At 39.6% G+C, this 18,021-nt stretch overlaps 1 protein-coding gene across 1 annotated transcript; it reads left to right on the top strand.

The window, feature by feature from the left end:
• Positions 1 to 706: 706 nt before the first annotated feature.
• GTF2A2 (general transcription factor IIA subunit 2) lies at positions 707 to 17,699 on the top strand. Its single transcript, XM_012443138.3, has 5 exons — positions 707 to 837; positions 6,319 to 6,439; positions 7,540 to 7,644; positions 15,322 to 15,448; positions 17,409 to 17,699. Exons 2-5 carry the CDS (start codon positions 6,368 to 6,370, stop codon positions 17,432 to 17,434), a joined length of 330 nt encoding a protein of 109 aa, XP_012298561.2. The 5' UTR covers positions 707 to 837; positions 6,319 to 6,367; the 3' UTR covers positions 17,435 to 17,699.
• The last annotated feature ends 322 nt before the right edge of the window (positions 17,700 to 18,021 follow it).

The following is an 18,021-nucleotide window of genomic DNA, read 5'->3' as shown; positions in this document are numbered from 1 at the left end:
TTTGTTCATAGACCTGCTCAGAGGTTCCAGCTGATACCACTTTTTGTTGTTGGATTTTGGGTTTTTGTTTTGTTTTGGGTTGTGAATTTTTTCACTTACTCTTTAATCAGTATTCAATTATTTTGTAGGATAAACTGCTCTACACATTACTGCTGCGTTTAAAAGCCAGTTAGTATGCCATGCTCCCTAACGCCTAAAACAATTTGTGATTTTGCAAACTTGAAATGTAGACTGCAGTATTTCTCTTGCATATTAGATGCAAATTTTAAATATAATTTCTCCCAAATTAAAATTTTTCATGAACCAGTCACAAACTGAAAGCTTTGCTTGCCTAAATGAATTGCAGGCCTCTTTCGAGTGGTAAAGAAGAGACCCTGCTATAATCTTTTCAGAATTCGTCTGCAACGTCTTTTCAACAGTCTTATCCTGAACACATTTCCGGCATGAAATATGAATACCCTACATTTCTTAAATTGTGCATCTAACAGTGGAGAAGATTCGTCTCTAAAAACGATAATTCCCTTAGGAAGGATTTCGTGTTACTCGAGCAGTGCGGCTGCCCACCACTTTAAGGCTTGAAGCTCCTGCCCGACGCCCCTCCTTTCACCTCCTTGTCCTTCCCTCGCAAGGCTTGATTGGCGGGCGAGAGCAAGGCTGGGCGGGGCCTCTTGGCCCACCGGCGGGACGTCACTTCCAGGTTCAGCGAACACTTCCGGGTCGCCGGCTCTGCTCTGGGGCTTCTGCGGTGGCTGAAGAGGTGGTCGGAGAAGCAGGAACCTCCTGTTGGGCTTGTGACGGCTTCTGTCCGCTCCGCGGCGGGAAGCGCCTTCCCCACAGGTAATGGGGGAGCTGGGCAGGGATAGGGAGGCAGGGAGGCAGGCAGGCCCGCGCTCCCTGCCGTCCCTGGGGCCGGCCTGCGTTGGTCGGGTCGTCTCTGAGGGCCCTTAGCTCCTGGGTTCGGCCCGTTACCGACTGTTGCCGGCGAGGCCCTGCGGCCGGCACCGGAGAAGGGTGGCGGGGCGGCGGGGACCGTCGCGTCCTGTGGCGGGAGGCTCGTCGTCCACTGGGCGCCCGCAGAACCCCCCTGGGGGAGGTCCTCGGCCCACCGCCGTGTTTTCAGCCAGGTGAACGTCTTAAAGCATCCGCCGGCGCCTTGTGGGTTTTGCGGAATTTCGGAGAGCGTTTTTTAAATGTCTCATTACTGTGCTTTGTCGCTTGTTGATTGAAGTCTGCCTTCCAACTTTCTTCGTGCGAACTCCGACAAAAGGAACGAATTTAAAGTGGGTGGTTTAATTAAAAAAATGCAAGGACGAGTTACTTCCGAATTTGTAGTCTTCTAATTTTCTGAACTGCAAAACGAGAAGGGAACAGTATATTTCTGGGGCTGATACCACATCTAAAAGAGTAGAACACTTTTAAGGAAAGCCGTTACAAAGGCTTTTAATAAGGAATTTTAAAATAATGTAAGAACATTTAAATCAGTAATTTTAACTTTTAAAAAACGCATAGCTATTTTCTAGATAAATTTGTCAAATGGGACATGATGCTGTATGATGCTGTATTCCTACTTTGTAAACTTTTTGTCTTCCTATTGGGACTTCTTGCCCTTTTTAACCCCCCCCACACACGCACGCACACACGTGGTACTTATATTTGCCTTCATTTATTGAACAGGTGATTGATTTGGCGCCCATTGTGTGTCAGGTACTGTTCTAGACGCCCAGTTTACTTCAGTGAACAAAATAACTTTTGCCCTCATGAAGCTTACATTCTATTAGAGCATGCAGAAAATAAATGTAAAATAAATACATAATGGTGTTAGAAGGTGATAGTGCCATCAAAAAATTGAGAAAGATAAAGGAGTACGGGAAAGTTCCAGAGTGGAGGCGAGAACAATTGTGGTGGTCCGTGTAAGCCTCATTTAGTAGGTGTTATTTGAGCAAAGACTTGAAGGAATTAAGAGAGTTAGCTAAGTAAATGTCAGGAAGAGCGTTCAGGCAGATAGGAAAGCAGTTACAAAGGCTTTTAGGCCTGTCGTGTTTGAGGAATAGCAAGGAAGCCAGTGTGTATCTGGAGAGGGATGAGCGAGTTTGTGGGGTGGCGGGAGAAGAAGATAAAGTCAGATCATCAGTAGCTGGATTATTGTAAAGAATAATAGATGCCACGGGAGGTTTTGAATAGAGGAGAGGTGTGTTCTTACTGAAGTTTTAGAAGATCACCTTGACTGTGAGTTGCGATTAGAGTGTAGGGGTGAGTGAAGAAGCAGGGAAATCATTAAGGAGGTTTTTGCAGTAATCCAGATGACAATGATAGTGGCCCAGGCCAGGGTGATAACAATAGAGATGGTGAGAAATGGTTGGGTTCTGAATGCATTTTGAAGGTAGGCCTTACAGGATTTGCTAGGAATTGGATATGGAGGGTGACATCGAGGGAGTGGACGATGACTTCAAAGGTTTTGCCCAAGCTCGTGTAAGTATGGAGTTACTTAAGCCAAGATGCAAAAGATAACAGTAGAGATGTTGGGTAGGCAGCTAGATCCAGGTGTGAGAAGTTCTGTGCTAGTGTGTGAATTTGCAGATCATCAGCAACGGTATTTAAACGATGACAGTAAATGTTATTAGTAAGGAATGGGTGTAGACAGAAAGCAGCAGAGGACCAAGGACTGTGTCCTGTGACATGAAGAGTTTAGGGAAAACAGAATCAACCAGCAAATAATATTAAGAAGGATGAACTAGTGAGTTAAGAGAACAATCCAAAAAGGATAGTGTTCTGCAAGCCAAGCTAAGATCCTTTACAAAAGAGGAGGCAGTAATCAGGTGTGTCATATATTCTGGTTGAGGATAGAGGATTAGCTTTAGCAGTGCCATTGATGACTCTCAGCAACCTGTTTCCTTAGAGTGCTGAAGGCAAAAATGAGCTTAAAATGGGGAAAAAGGAATTGGGCGACAGTGAATACAGACAAAACTAAGGAATTTTGGTGCAAAGAGGAACTGAGAAATAGGGTGTAGCTGGCAGGGTGAAGTGGGTTGAGGGTTTTTTGTTTTGTTTTACTTTTTAGGGTGGGAGAAGTAGCCACCTATTTGTTTGCTAGTGGAAATGATCCGCAGAGAGGGAAAATCTGATGGTGAGCAGTAGAAGTGGCAACTGAATTGTCAGAACAATATCCTTGCGTGAACTTGAAGGCAGTGCCTAATACAAAGGTAGAAGGATTGGATTTAGATAAAAATATGTATAGAGTTCATCTGCAGTGGCAGGGAGGCGGAGTATATGGGTACAGGCTGGGCATCCCAAATCCAAAATGCTCTGAAGTACAAAACTCTGAGCACCAACATGACCCTCAAAGGAAATGCTCATTGGAGCATTTCAGAGCTTGGATTTGGGGTACTCAAGCCAAAAGTATATATGATGCAGATATTCCAAAATCCAAAACACTTCAGGTCTCAAGGATTTCAGATAAGGGATGCCCAACCTGTATAGCTATTGGTAGGGCACACAATAGGGCACAAAATACCAATTGTGTGCCCTACCGATAGCTATACAGGTTGGGCATCCCTTATCTGAAATGCTTGAGATAAGTAAGGGATGCCCAACTCATCCCTTGATGGGGCTGTGAAAGACTGGAAGTCACTGCCTCAGTTTCCTCAATAATGGAGAAAACTTTGTATTGTACTTAGATACATTTCTAATATATTAGCACTTTGAAATACTTCTGAGTAATTCACTCAACAAATACTTATTGAATACATACTACCTATCTTGTTCTAGGTGGTAAATATGTAACTGAACAAAACTCCCTATCTTCAGTGGGTTATCTATTTTAGTAGATGGGAACAGAATAAGCATATATATGTCAGCTTCAGTTATTGGTATGAATGAAAATAAAGCAGCGTGAGGAAGGGAGGTAATTCTTTCTTAAAGGTTGATTACAGAAGGCCTTTCTGATGAGGTATCATTTGAGTCAGATCTGAATCAAATGAGGGACTGAACTATGCAGGTATCTGGGAAGAATACTGACAGCAAAATGAAGAGCCAGCACAGGCTGGGTGCAGTTGCTCACGCCTGTAATCCTAGCAGTTTGGGAGGCTGAGGCAGACAGATCACAAGGTCAGGAGTTTGAGACCAGCCTGGCCAATATGGTGAAACCCCCCTCTCTACTAAAAATAGAAAAAAAATTAGCCAGGCATGATGGCGCATGCCTGTAATTCCAGCTACTTGGGAGGTTGAGGCAGGAGAACTGCTTGAACCCGGGAGGTGGAGGTTGCAGTGAGCTGAGATTGCGCCACTACATTCCAGCCTGAGCTATAGAGACTCTGTTTAAAAAAAAAAAATTAGCACAAAGACCCTCAAGCAGGATCATGCCTGCCATGTCAAAGATCAGCAGGGGACCAGAATGACCAGAGCAGAGTGAGAGGGTGAATGGGCCAAGATAGGGCAGAAGGTATTGGGGGGCCCAAATCACATAGGCCTTGCAAACCAAGGTCTTTGTGGTTTTCACTGAGATGGAATGCTGCCATGAGTGGTTTTGAATAGACTGGTGATGCTATTTGCCTTATGTTTTAAAGTCGTAGTGTGGCTGCTATGAGGGTGGGGTTGGGATAGGCAAGGGTAGAAATAAGGAGACCACTTCATGAGTTACCACATTAACTTTAGTGACAGATGATGGTGACTTAGGGTGATAGCACTGAAGGTGGTAGAAGCTTTCAGATTCTGGTTATATTTAGGAGGAAGAGCTGAAAGGTTGCCTGATGGATTACATGCCGGGTAAGAAAAAAGAAGTTACTCTTCATTAAGGTTTTTGATCTGTTACAGGAGGAGTAGATTTACTGTTTACTGAGGTGGTTAAGACAGAACAGAGCAGATTTGCAAGAGTGGTATCAGGAACATGGTTTTTGACAAATTGAATTTGAGCTACCTACTTGATATTTTTATCCAGTGTCAAGCAGGCAGTTTTATATATGGGTACAAAGGGAGAAGTGAGGCCTGGGGATACGAATTTGGGAGTCATCACTGTGGCAGATAGTAGATGGTATTCAAAGCCATAAGCCTGAATTAGGTAACTAAGGGAGTAAAGCATGTGGAGAAGAGAGGACCCCGGAAGCCTTAGGGCAGTTCAGCATTTAGAAGTCAGGGAACTGAGAAGGAACCAGCAAAAGAAAACAAGAAATAGAGTAGTACCCAGTGACATGAGAGAACTGAGAGTGGTGTCTCAAAGCTGAAGAAATGTTTCAAGGCAGAAAGGATCTGTCGTATCCAAGGCTAGCAAGGTATGTAATGTGAGGACTGATGGCTGGCCATTCCTTTTGCTGAGTTTTACCTGATGATTGTTCCTCAAATATATTTTCCCCTATCCATCTCCAGACTGAAAGTGCCATGAGGTCAAGATCTTAACACCTGACATGTAGTAGAAGCTCAGTAAATATTTATTGACTCTGTACTGCTGACACCCTTCTCGAGCCCCCATCCCTCATCTGTTTTTAAATCTCGCACTCAAGCCCAGTTGTCTGACCTTTCCTGCCTAAAATGCTTCAGTGGCTCCCCACTGCTTGCACCTATCCTGCCAAACAAGTCCATCTGTGCCACCTCTTTCAGCTTCATCTTATGCCACTCTCTGTTCATACTTATGCCCTGATAATGTAGAACAGTTTATGTTTTTCCCCACAAACGTTTCATCCTTGTTCTATTCTGTCAGCCTGGAATGACTTCCCTCCTCTGCTTGCCTAAAGTCTAGCTTGAAGAACCTGGAAGCTTCTCTGAGCTAACTCAGTCTACGGGCAGCCTCCATAGTATGCTTTGTATCTTTATCACAGTTCTTAGACTGAGTTGAATCTTTTTTGTATGTTTGTTACCCTCTCTAGAGTATAAATTTTTAGGATTAAGAGCATGTCTTCAGTCATCTTGTTCCCCCTGGTCCCTGTCACAGTGCCATCCTCTTGGTAGGCACTCCGTAAATACTGAATTTTGAGCGAACAGAGAACTAAAGGGGCAGACATGCAAATATAAGCTGAAGATTGTACCAGTGACTTGACGGCAGGTAGAAAGGACAGTACATGGAAAATTCTAGACTATGTCAGAAGGCAGACATTTAAAAGAAATGGTAAAGACATTTTAATATGTCAAAATCACAGGGAAAAAACTGGAAAATCATTTGTAGCTATTCCTTGTAATTCTAAAATGATTATATAGTAATTTGCAATCACTAAGTGTTGTTCTAGTTCTATATGAGAACGTAGGAGGTAGAAGATATTGATATACATAATTTATGATGTTACATCTTGATCTTTTTTTTTTTTTTTTAACAATTTTATATTAAATTTTTAGGACATCAATGCAAGCTTGAATAAGAAAAACAAATTCTTCCTCATAAGCCATGGCATATCAGTTATACAGAAATACCACTTTGGGAAACAGTCTTCAGGAGAGCCTAGATGAGCTCATACAGGTGGGAGACTGAATTGAAAATCAAACATTTTCATCTAGATGGTTTTATAATATTTCTTGTCTTATCACTTACCTCAGGCAAAGAGATATGAGGTAAAATATCTTAGACTATTTGACCTAGCAAGTCAATAACACTGACTGATGAATAACCTCAAATTCTTGTTTACCACACTGTCCTGACAACAGGACACAAAATATGATTGAATTATATCATTAAATATAACTAAATCTGGGTATGTGCAGTGGTTCAGGCCTGTAATCCCAGCACTTTAGGAAGCCAAGGTGGAAGGATTGCTTGAGGCCAGAAGTTTGAGACCACCCATCTCCACAAAAAAATACAAAAGTTAGCTCGGTGTGGTGGCGCATGCCTAAAGTCCCAATTACTCAGGAGGCTGAGGTGGGAGGATGGCTTGAGCCCAGGAGTTTGAGGCTTCAGTGAGCTGTGATGGTACCACTGCACTCCAGTCTTGGTGACAGAGCAAGACCCTGCCTCTAAATAAATAAGTAAAGTTAAATCTTCAAAAATTTTTATTCACCATAAAAATTGAGATTGTTGGTTTCCTACTTCTCAAATTTAGGGAAGGAAGGCATATTTTTTGTAGCTTGAAGATAATTTTGTCCAATTTAATAAAGTCTTTAGAGATTTAGAAGTCTGAATTTATATTTCAATTTTAAGAGAATTAACCCTTTTTATATCATTCTTCCAAATTAGAACATATTAAGTATTTCCAGTTGTGGGTATATTTTATGAGCTTCAATAAAATTTAATAGGTTTTTTGTTTGTTAATATAGGCCCTTTGTGTTTAAAACAAACACCGCTTCGTCTTCTGTTTCCAGCCTCTGTGAAGGAAAGAGACAAAGTTTTGTTCTGGCTTTGTAACATCACTGCATGTTTTTAAGATTGTTTGTGTCAAGATAGTGCAAAAGATATCTTCCAGCTTTGCTGCTTCATCATCAGTTATGGCAAAGGAGATAAAGGAATTCTAGTTTAGAGGCTTGGGTTAACCTCAGTTAAATTTTAGATGATAATTCATGTATTTTTACTTACTTTGTCTTTAATGTTCTTCCCTAAGGGGATTTATGACCTTTACCTTTTCTCAGTCTCAACAGATCACCCCCCAACTTGCCCTTCAAGTTCTACTTCAGTTTGATAAGGCTATAAATTCAGCATTGGCTCAGAGGGTCAGGAACAGAGTCAATTTCAGGGTAAGGATATTTTCCTGAATCTAGACGCCTGTACCAATGGTTGTTAAAACAGTGTGTTTTTTTTTTAGTTATAAAAGGAAGAGGTGGCTTAATCAATTTTTGGAACTTTGTTGTATAGTAACTGTACTTTTCAATCAACTATATACTAAGTTGATCAACTTAATGTGAGATACAGAGATGTTTTTAGATTTTTATTTCGTTGTTTCACAAATCAGCCTTGATGTGTTTGGCTAACTTCCCTGAAGAGTTACTGAGATTCCAAACACCTGAAACATTATCTGCAGGATTAAAGGTAAGTGGTAGAGTAATCCCCACAGCTCTATTATGGTTTTCAAACTCTGGCCTTTCCCTGTTCAGGGAAGGAGAGTTATTTCTAGAAACTTCATGTTGTCTTCCCTCATACTCTTAGGTAACGTGGCTGATAAAAACCTGATCTAGTGGGAGATAGCAGTCTGTTCTGGTAGCTTGGTCTTACTTGAGTTACTTATACTTTGAACAGTCAGTCATCCAAAGCTAAGTAAAGTTATCTCTCTCAATTTCCTGATAAGTTTAGATTCAGGGCCCATTGAAAGCATCATAGTGCAACAGAAATAATTTTACCACATTATGGTATTGATGGAGTCATATAGTATATGATGATGTTTAGTTATCCTATCTAATTTCATGCTTATATTGTACTATAAGGCATAACCTATAGAAATATGGTTACAAGTAGGTTAAAATATGATTTAAACACAAAATTTGAACATTAGGTAACATCTGCCTACTTTATTTGGTATTTAAAATATTCATTAAACAATTTGAGTGTCTGTTACATACCAGGCATGTTCTAGATACACAGAGATGAACAAGATAGACAAAGCCCCATTTGAGTTAAATTTTAGTGAAGGATAAAATCTGCATGTATTTTATAATAAAATAAGTCTCTTTTTTTTTTTTTTACCCCACCACTCCCACACTCAAGTCTGTTATTTATCAGTTTCATGTGCCAAAAGTTGTCTGGAGTAAAATATACCTGTAAGACTATAAAATTTGACCAGTGGATTCTTGAATTTTTAACAGTAATGATTGTGGCAAAATTAATTTGTGTTTATTTACCCATATGCAGAAGTCTGCCCAGATGATCCATGTTAATACATAAATTTTGCTCTAGTAACAAATTTGGTGGACTACTTATCAAAGACAATATACTTCGCAAGGCCTAACTAGTCTTCTAGGTGCATTATTGTAGGTTTCTAGTTTGGATTTCTTTAGCTAGAGTTAAAGTAATTTAACATTTACATTTATCTTGTCTAGTGTTTTGTAAGTTTGTCTATATTCCAAAAGCTATAAATAATTGCTCTCAGCCTTGATAAGGACTTTTCCATTCTTGAGCTTTTTATTTTCCCACTGCTGCTATTCTAGCTCAGGCTTTCATCGCCCTACTCATGGGTTACAGCCAACTTGATCAATTTTAAGTCCAGAATGTTTGCAAATAACATTCTGTTTAGCTTAGTGTAGCAATGGCCAAGACAAAAGAGATAATATTTTAGAAATAACCAATTTTCAAAGCCATATTGCTAGATCAAGTTTAAGTATATATTTTTTATTTATAATTTGCTGACCTAGGAGTGAGTACGCATCCATTAAAAGAACAGAATAATCCTCTATGGCATGTTAAATTGTTTTTTGTTTTAAATCTTTTTATGGGTTCCATATAAGTGAAATTATTTAGTAGAGTATTACAGGAGAAAATCCCCTTGAGTATGAGAGCTGAGGTTTTAATTGTTTCTATGTTTTAATTTATTAGTAAAAAATTCTAAATATATGTATCTTGAACTGAACTAATTTTTAGGGAGAAAATTCAGATTGAACTAGTATGTGTAAGTAGGCTTTTAAAGACCCATTTTATGTTTTTGGGAGAATATATGGCCATAGATAAAAATAATGCTTACTTAAACATTAGAGTATTGTACTTCAAACGGTAAACAAGTATTAGAATATTTAATACCATCCCCCCAAAAATAAGATTTAGTGATCATGAAAAATAGCCCTTCTAAAAGAACTCAAAAGTTTCCTTTCCCTGTTTTTTGATGTTTCTATAACAAACTTTTCTTACATAACTTTTAAGATGTTGTTCTTGGCTGGCACGGTGGCTCATGCCTGTGACCCCAGCACTTTGGGTGGCCGAGTTAGGAAGATTGCTTGTTGTTAGGAGTTGGAGACCAGCCTGGCCCCTGGCCAAGACAGTGAAACCTCGTCTGTACTAAAATGAGCCAGGCATGATGGTGCACGCCTGTAGTCCCAGCTACTTGGGAGGCTGAGGCAGGAGAATTGCTTCAACCCAGGAGGCAGCGGTTGCAGTAGGTCGACATCATGCCACTGGGTGATCCAGCCTGGGCGAGAGTGAGACTCCATCTTTAAAAAAAAAAAAAAAAAAAGTGTTGCCCAGTTGTGGATACATGTAAAACAAAAAATGTATTTATTAAAGGTGCATTGAAGATAAAATTTGGCCAAATGATTAAGTATTATAATTAATATTTGACCAAAGCCAAATATCTTATAGAAGGAACTTTTTGAATTTAAAGAATAAATCCAAAATTTGACTTTAAAAAGTATAATTATCCAAGCACTGCAGCTCAAGCCTGTAATCCCAGCACGTTGGGAGGCCAAGGCAGGAGGATCACTTGAGGGCAGGAGTTAAAGACTAGCCTGGGCAATACAGTGAAACCCTGTCCAAATAATAAATAAATAAAAGGGCTGGGCGCCGTGGCTCACACCTGTAATCCCAGCACTTTGGGAGGCCAAGGTGGGTGGATCACCTGAGTTTGGGAGTTAGAGACAGCCTGACTAACACAGAGAAACTCCATCTCTAGTAAAAATATAAAATTAGCTGGGTATGGTGGCATATGCCTGTAATCCTAGCTACTCGGGAGGCTGAAGCAGGAGAATTGCTTGAACCTGGGAGGTTGTGGTGACCCAAGATGGTGTCGTTGCACTCCAGCCTGGGCAATGAGAGGGAAACTCTGTCTCAAAAAAAAAAAAAAACATAGCTGGGTGTGATGGTGTGTGCCCGTAGTCCCAGCTACTTAGGAGGCTGAGGTCAGAGAGCAGCTGGAGCTCAGGAGGTTGTGGCTGACTGCAGTGAGCCATGATCATGCCATTGCATTCTAGCCTTATGTGACACAACTAGATCCTCCCTCAAAAAAAAAAAAAAGTATGTATATAAATATATAGATTACATATTTATAATTATATAATATATGTACACAAACTGAAAGACATATATGTTCATCTGATATATAATTATAGAGTGTATATGTAATATATACTTATATATACATGTCTTAGTTTTTATACTGTACTTGAGATACTAAATGGATTTTGATTTTCAAATGGAGAGTGAAAAAGCAAGGTATTTAAATGAAAATTATACAGAAAAGCTTATTTGATGTTATAGATTCTAGACGAAATTATTCTAAAAAGATTAGATTTATATTATTTAATCTCTTAGGTTTAACTTTTTAAAAACATTTGTTGGCTCAGAAGTTATCTAGCTAATGTGCTCTTTGATTATGTTAATTGTCAACTTAATTTTCATCTGAAATTGGAAGGCATTTTATATATATGTATATATTTTTTAAGAGAACGGGGTCTTGCTATATTGCCCAGGCAGGTCTCGAACTCCTGGGATCAAGCTATCCTCCTGTCTCTGCCTCCCTAAGAGCTGGGATTACAGGCGTGAGCCACAGTGCCCGGCCTAATAACTTTTAATTAACATCTTTCAGTCAAGTTTTGTAGCATGTTTGCAGTAAAATTAATGAAATATATACATTTATACTGCAACTAATGGAATTTTAGCATATGCTTATATGCAAGTAGATTTTTCACTTCGGTCTACATCTACAATAGTTTATTTATATTTGAAAGTGAATACTCAGTTACTGGCCCATAAATTCCAATGACTTGCTTCGTTCAAATTATTTACATAACATTATTTATCCAATGAAAGTAATTTACTGCAAGCTAAGCTATGAGGACACAAAAGCAAAATAATGATTTAATGACTTTGGGGATTTGGGGAAAAGGGTGGGAGGGTAGTAAGGGAGAAAAGAGTACATATATTTAGGTGGCATGCAGTGTTTTTTATACTGAAAATATAAAAAGTAGCTGGTTGTGGTGGTGCATGCCTGTAATCCCAGCTACTTGGGAGGCCGAGGCAGGAGAATCGCTTGAATTTAAGTGGCGGAGGTTGCAGTGAGCCGAGATAGTGCCACTGCACTCCAGCCTAGGTAATGCTGCAAGACACTGTCTGAGAACAAAAACAAAAAAAGAAATACAGACACTCTTTTTTTTTTGGAGATGGAGTCTCGCTCTGTCATCCAGGTGGGAGTGCAATGGCGCCATCTCCGCTCACTTCAACCTCCACCCTCTGGGTTCAAGTGATTCTCCCACCTCAGCCTCCCAAGTAGCTGGGATAACAGGCACCCACCATCATGTCCACCTAATATCTGTATTTACATAGAGACGGGTTTCACACTTTTGGGCAGGCTTGTCTTGAACTCCTCAGCTCAGGTGATCCTCCCAGAGTGCTGGGATTACAGGCATGAGCCACCACACCTGGCCAGTAATATATATACTCTTAAGATTATGGATTACACACAAATTCAGGATGCTGGAAATGAACATTGAGATTAGCATCTACCTGTTCAGCTTTTAGAGGCTCAGACTGTAGCAAATGAGCAGATCTAATTTTTAAATATATCTTACAGGTTTACAGTTTTGTGCCTTTTCCCCTTAACATGATGTCATAGATGATTTTCCATGTATTTTCCACTGAAATTGTTGTTGCCAAGTTATTTTTGCTAAATCTCATGCATCATTTGTAATACTATTGATTATTCTTTTTTTTTGACACCCATATTTCCCTTGAAAATCATACTGTGTGAGCTTTTCTCCTATTCCCTGGGCTCTTGCCCTCAGATTCCTTTGTAGTTATCTTCTGCCTTTGCTTATCATTTAATTGTTGGTATTCCTCAGGGTTATAGAGTGCCTTTCTATCTTTGGTTTCATCCAACCCTCTGGCTTTGGTTAAAGTATCAGGTTCCCATGCTTTCTCCTATACTCTACCTACTTATTGGACATCATGACTTAGATATACCTGAAATTCAACAAAATCCAAATTTAACTTTACTCCCAAACCAGCTTTTTCTGTGAATGCATTGTCATTCCATCCAGAAACTTGGGAGTTACCGTGGATTTCTCTCTTCCCCAACCCCACCATATTTATACTTGTCCGGTCCTACTGGACCTATCTTTTAAAGGTAGGCTACCTTTTAGAGTCTCTGCATTTCTGTAGATCCGTTTACTCTTACTGTACTAAAGCCACTTGCACCTCTTTGGTTCACCCAGCTAACAGACATCAGCTTCATAGCTGGTGTGTCTTCCTTTAGTCATAGTCCTGTCTAATCCATTCTCTATGTCATCAACAAAAATGCAAATCTAATCCTGTGACTTTGGCTTAAAATCCTTCACTGACCTCCCAGTACCATTAGGATGGGGCAAAGGTTTTCCAAGGTTCTCCTTTATCTTAGGATCTCCTGACACGATCTGTTTTCTGGAATCGACTACCCCATTCCACATGTTTGTCTTCCTTTCCATTATCGCTTCTTTCCCTTGACTCTTAACTCTTCAGGACTCAACCTTCACTTTTTGAGAGAAGCTCTCTCTCTGCCTTGTGTCCTCCATACCCTTGAGTGCCTTTGCTGTACTCTCATTGTACCCAGTAACTTACTCTTTCATAGCACTGTTATACTACATATCTATTTGTTATAATGATCTCCCTACTAAACTCAGCTGCCATTGGCAAGGACTGGTGTTTACCATCGTATCCTCAGAGCCCAGCATAGTCTAGCACACAGTGATTACTCATTTATTACATTCAGTCATTAATTCATAGCCATCAGTTTTCTTAATTATTCTCACTTGATAGACTATTTACATTGAATCCAGTTTTTGTTATTACAGTAATATTTCAGGGAGCATTTCTGTGCTTGAAACTTTGTTTCTAAATTGAAGATTTTAGTCATTTAAGTGTTGCATACTAAATTTCCTCTGTGACTATATGTGCACTTGTGGGTATATCTCAGGTTTTAATTATATTCTGTTGGTGTCTTTGCACGACTTTCGTCACATTCTTTTTAAAAATTTCCGGCCGTGCATGGTGGCTTACACCTGTAATCCCACCACTTTGTGAGGCTGAGGTGAGTGACCTGAGGTCAGGAATTTAAGACTAGTGTGGCCAACACGGTGAAACCCTGTCTCTACTAAAAATACAAAAATTAGCCTGACATGGTGGCAGGCACCTGTAATCCCATCTACTTGGGAGGCTGAGGCAGGAGATTCGCTTGAACTGGTAGGCGGTGGTTGCAGTGAGCCAAGATCACCCCACTGCACTCCAGCCTGGGCGACAGAGTGAGACTCCATCTCAAAAAATAAAAATAGGTTGGGCGCGGTGGCTTACGCATAATCCCAGCAGTTTGGTAGGCGAAAATGCGCAAATCACCTGAGGTCAGGAGTTTGAGACCAGCCTGGCCAACATGGTGAAACTCTGTCTCTACTAAAAATACAAAAAGTAGCCAGGCATGGTACCCTGTGCCTGTAGTCCCAGCTACACGGGAGGCTGAGACAGAATTGCTTGAACCTGGGAAGCAGAGATTGCAGTGAGCTGCTGAGATTGTGCCCTGCACTCCAACTAATTAGAAGAATGTGGCCTGGCTGTGGTGGCTGACGCCTGTAATCCCAGCACTTTGGGAGACCAAGGCGGGAAGATTGCTTGAGGCCAGAAGTTTAAGACTAGCCTGGTCAACATAGCAAGACCCTGTCTCTATTTTTAAAAAATATTAAAATAGGCTGGGTACAATGACTCAAGCCTGTAATCTCAGTGTTCTGGGAGGCCAAGGTGGGTAGATCACCTGAGGTCAGAAGTTTGAGACCAGCCTGGCTAAGTGGTGAAACCCTGTCTCTAGTAAAAATACAAAATTTAGCTAGGTGTGATGGCATTTGCCTGTAATTCCAGCTACTCAGGAGGCTGAGGCAGGAGAATCACTTGAACTCAGGAGGCGGGGGTTGCAGTGAGCCAAGATTGCACCACTGCACTCCAGCCTGGGCAACAGAGACTCCATCTCAGAAAAAAAATAAATTGTACAAGCCAATGAATGTTGTAGTCTTAGTGACTGACTAATATAGTAATGCATCTGAACCAAGTCACAGGATTAACATTGAGTGTTTCTAGGAGATCCTGGCTTTTGTACACATTTGGAGAATTAACATACACAATGAAATATGTAACTTAAGAAATATTTCCATAATATTTTGAATGAACTTTCATAACTTAGCCACCTGAGGGCAGTAGAAATACAAACGCAAGGTTTTTTTTTTCTTCCTGTTTCAGGTAATTTGCAGATGCATTTGCAGTACTGAAAATACTGTCTACCAACTAAAATGTTTTTGAACTATCCCTTTAGTAAATTTGTCTCATTTTTTTCTTTTCTCAGTAACTAGGATTAAAAGTAAGGAAAATCTTAAGCATTAAACTTACTAACAATTTTGTATTTGGTAGCTAAGATCTCTTAAATTGGTGAAAAATGTGAGGGGAAAAAATAACTTCATGGTATGTCTAAATGTTTTGTTTTAAAGGGTGCGCTAAATACGTACAGATTCTGCGATAACGTGTGGACTTTTGTATTGAATGACGTTGAATTCAGAGAGGTGACAGAACTTATTAAAGTGGAAAAAGTGAAAATTGTTGCCTGTGATGGAAAAAGTAAGTGTTTGCCTAATTTCTTTGAAAGCAAAGCTACTGAAAACCTTGATTTTATGAGCCTTTAGAATAGCTGCATCTATATGAAAAGCCTAAGGGAGAAAATGGCCAAATGATCAATGCCCAGCTAGATCCCAGGCTTCTAGCTCAGCTAAATTCTGAATTACAAATCTCAAAGAGTGCTCTTATTGACTGTAGGTGGATACATTTCAAATGACACATAGACTACTTACACAGATTGAATTTGGGTTGGGGGAAAAGACTAGCTTAAGGACTTTGGCATCATGATGGAAAATATCCATTCCTCTAATTTGTTACATATATATGCAAGTGAATTCTTCACACCAGACCTAGGAACTTCAGGTCCTTAAATGTTTCAAAAGCTATACCGCTGGTTTCTGTTTCAGGGTTATTTGCTTTTTGTGATTTATATTTTAAATACAAACTTTATAGTCTTCAACCACTTCTGTTAAAAGCAGTCAGTCATTCCAGAAGTTAAATAGAAAAGACTGCTTGCTGTTCTTTAAGAGGGGGAGTTTTGAAAAGCAAGAAAAAGAAATGTAGAAAGTAATACTCTCCATTTCCCTGTTTAAGTTGGATTTGTTTCATATATTTTGGATTTCCAAGTAGCTAATCACTGAAGAAATGTAGAGAATACAAAAACATAGAAAAAATACATTACCATCTGTAACACTACCTGATGATGGTCTTATAACTGCCATATTAAATACTACCTTTTTTTCCCAAAAATGTATATGTAGAGATTTGTAAATCAATCAATCAATCAATCATCATTTTTAAAGAAATAATAATCTCTTCCAGATATAAGAAAGTCTCTGAACCTAGCAACGGTACTTTTACTGTTCCCTTAGGTTAATTTATTTATAATACCTAGACCTCTGTTAATGCTTAGTGCTGGTTAGACCTTTGTTACCATAGAAATGTTTTGTTGCATTTTCCAGTAGCCACTCATGGCTATTGTATTTGAAATGTGGGTAAGGCAAGTGAGGAACTTAATTTTGTTAATTTGCATTAATGTAAATTTAGCTACATATGGCTAGGCAGTGGTTACTGTATTGGACAGAACAGATGCAGATTAGTAGAGTGTCAATTTCACTTATTTGAACCATAGCTGAGAACCAGAGTCAGTAAAATACGTATTTTGTTCAGAGGTTTTTTTTACTGATAGGAGCTCCTGTCTGGTAGTCCTTTAGAGTGTGTTGCTGTTAACCACACAAGATTGTTTTCCAAACCCCAATAGAGGAGAAGTAGCAGATCAGCCTTATTTATATAAACATTTATTTATTTCCCCCACTTACAGTACAGTGTAGTAATTGATGGACTCAAGCTTAAATTGTATTCCATTTACTTTAATGCAATGTTAGAAGTTTGGAATAGGCTGGGCATGGTGGCTCATGCATGTAATCCCAGCACTTTGGGAGGATCACTTGAGGCCAGGAGTCCAGTGCCAACATGGTGCAACCCCATGTCGACTTAAAATAGAAAAATTAGCCATGCATGGTGGGGCACACCTGTAATCCCAGCTGCTCCGGCTGAGGCAGGAGAATCACTTGAACCTGGGAGTCGGAGGTTGGTGTGAGCTGAGATCATGCCACTGCACTGCACCCTGTGCAACACAGTTAAGAATAAAAAACAAGTTTGGGACAGTAAAGGACCTGGAAAAGAACTATGTTACATATGAACCAAAGGCAGTTCAACTTGGTTTTACTCTAGTATGAATGGGAAGAGCAAAGCATCTTTTTAATCTCTGCTTGAAAAGGTTAGTGAAGTTGTGAATGTATTTCCACTGTCACCTTCCCTCTCCAACCTTGCCCTGTGTTCTTCCCCACCCTTCAAGCCACCACCATTAGTCCTGTGTTCTCATTTTTGATATTCTTAAAATATTCACATTTAAAATTAAATTGCTCCTTGAATTATTTACTTTCTTTTTTTTGTTCCCTAGATACTGGCTCCAATACTACAGAATGAAAAGGGAAAAATGCCTTCTTCTATGCCATCTTCTGTTATTCATTGCTTTTGAAGAGAAGCATAGAAGAGACTTTTTATTTATTCTAGAACTGCAGAAATGACTACACTGCGCTATACCAGAGAATTCCACTAGGAAAAAGCTTATAACTCTGTAGCCTCTTACCTTTATTATACAGCATGAAAAAAACATAAAACTTTTTTTTAATGACAAAAGTTGTTGCCTTCCTAAGAACCTTCTTCAATAAACTCATTTTACAACTCTGAAGCTGTAAGGTAGCAATATGAAGATAGATACTAGATAATGCATTTTCTCTGCTAGGAACGTGATACTCTTTCAGAAGTCTTAATGTCAATAAAGTCATGTTTAGTCAGTTGTAGCCTTACCTGATGAAAGCATCAGCAGGGGCAAAACCAGGGTGGAATCAAGTATAAAAGCAAACTTAATGATTGATTGGCATGAAAAACCCAAGTACAACTTAGTAAAGGTTAGACAATCATAGCAAAAACAAAACCAAAACACTTGCCTTAGACCAGGTAACATGAGGAAGGGGCGTTAGGGTTGTTAGCCTGCCACTGTAGTACTCGAT

The sequence above is a fragment of the Aotus nancymaae genome, unplaced genomic scaffold (genome assembly GCF_030222135.1).
Source record: "Aotus nancymaae isolate 86718 unplaced genomic scaffold, 86718_ANA_hifiasm-v0.15.2.pri h1tg000041l, whole genome shotgun sequence".
Lineage (NCBI taxonomy): Eukaryota > Metazoa > Chordata > Mammalia > Primates > Aotidae > Aotus > Aotus nancymaae.
Note: the sequence above shows the minus strand (reverse complement) of the source record. Positions and strands in the feature narration are given on the sequence as shown.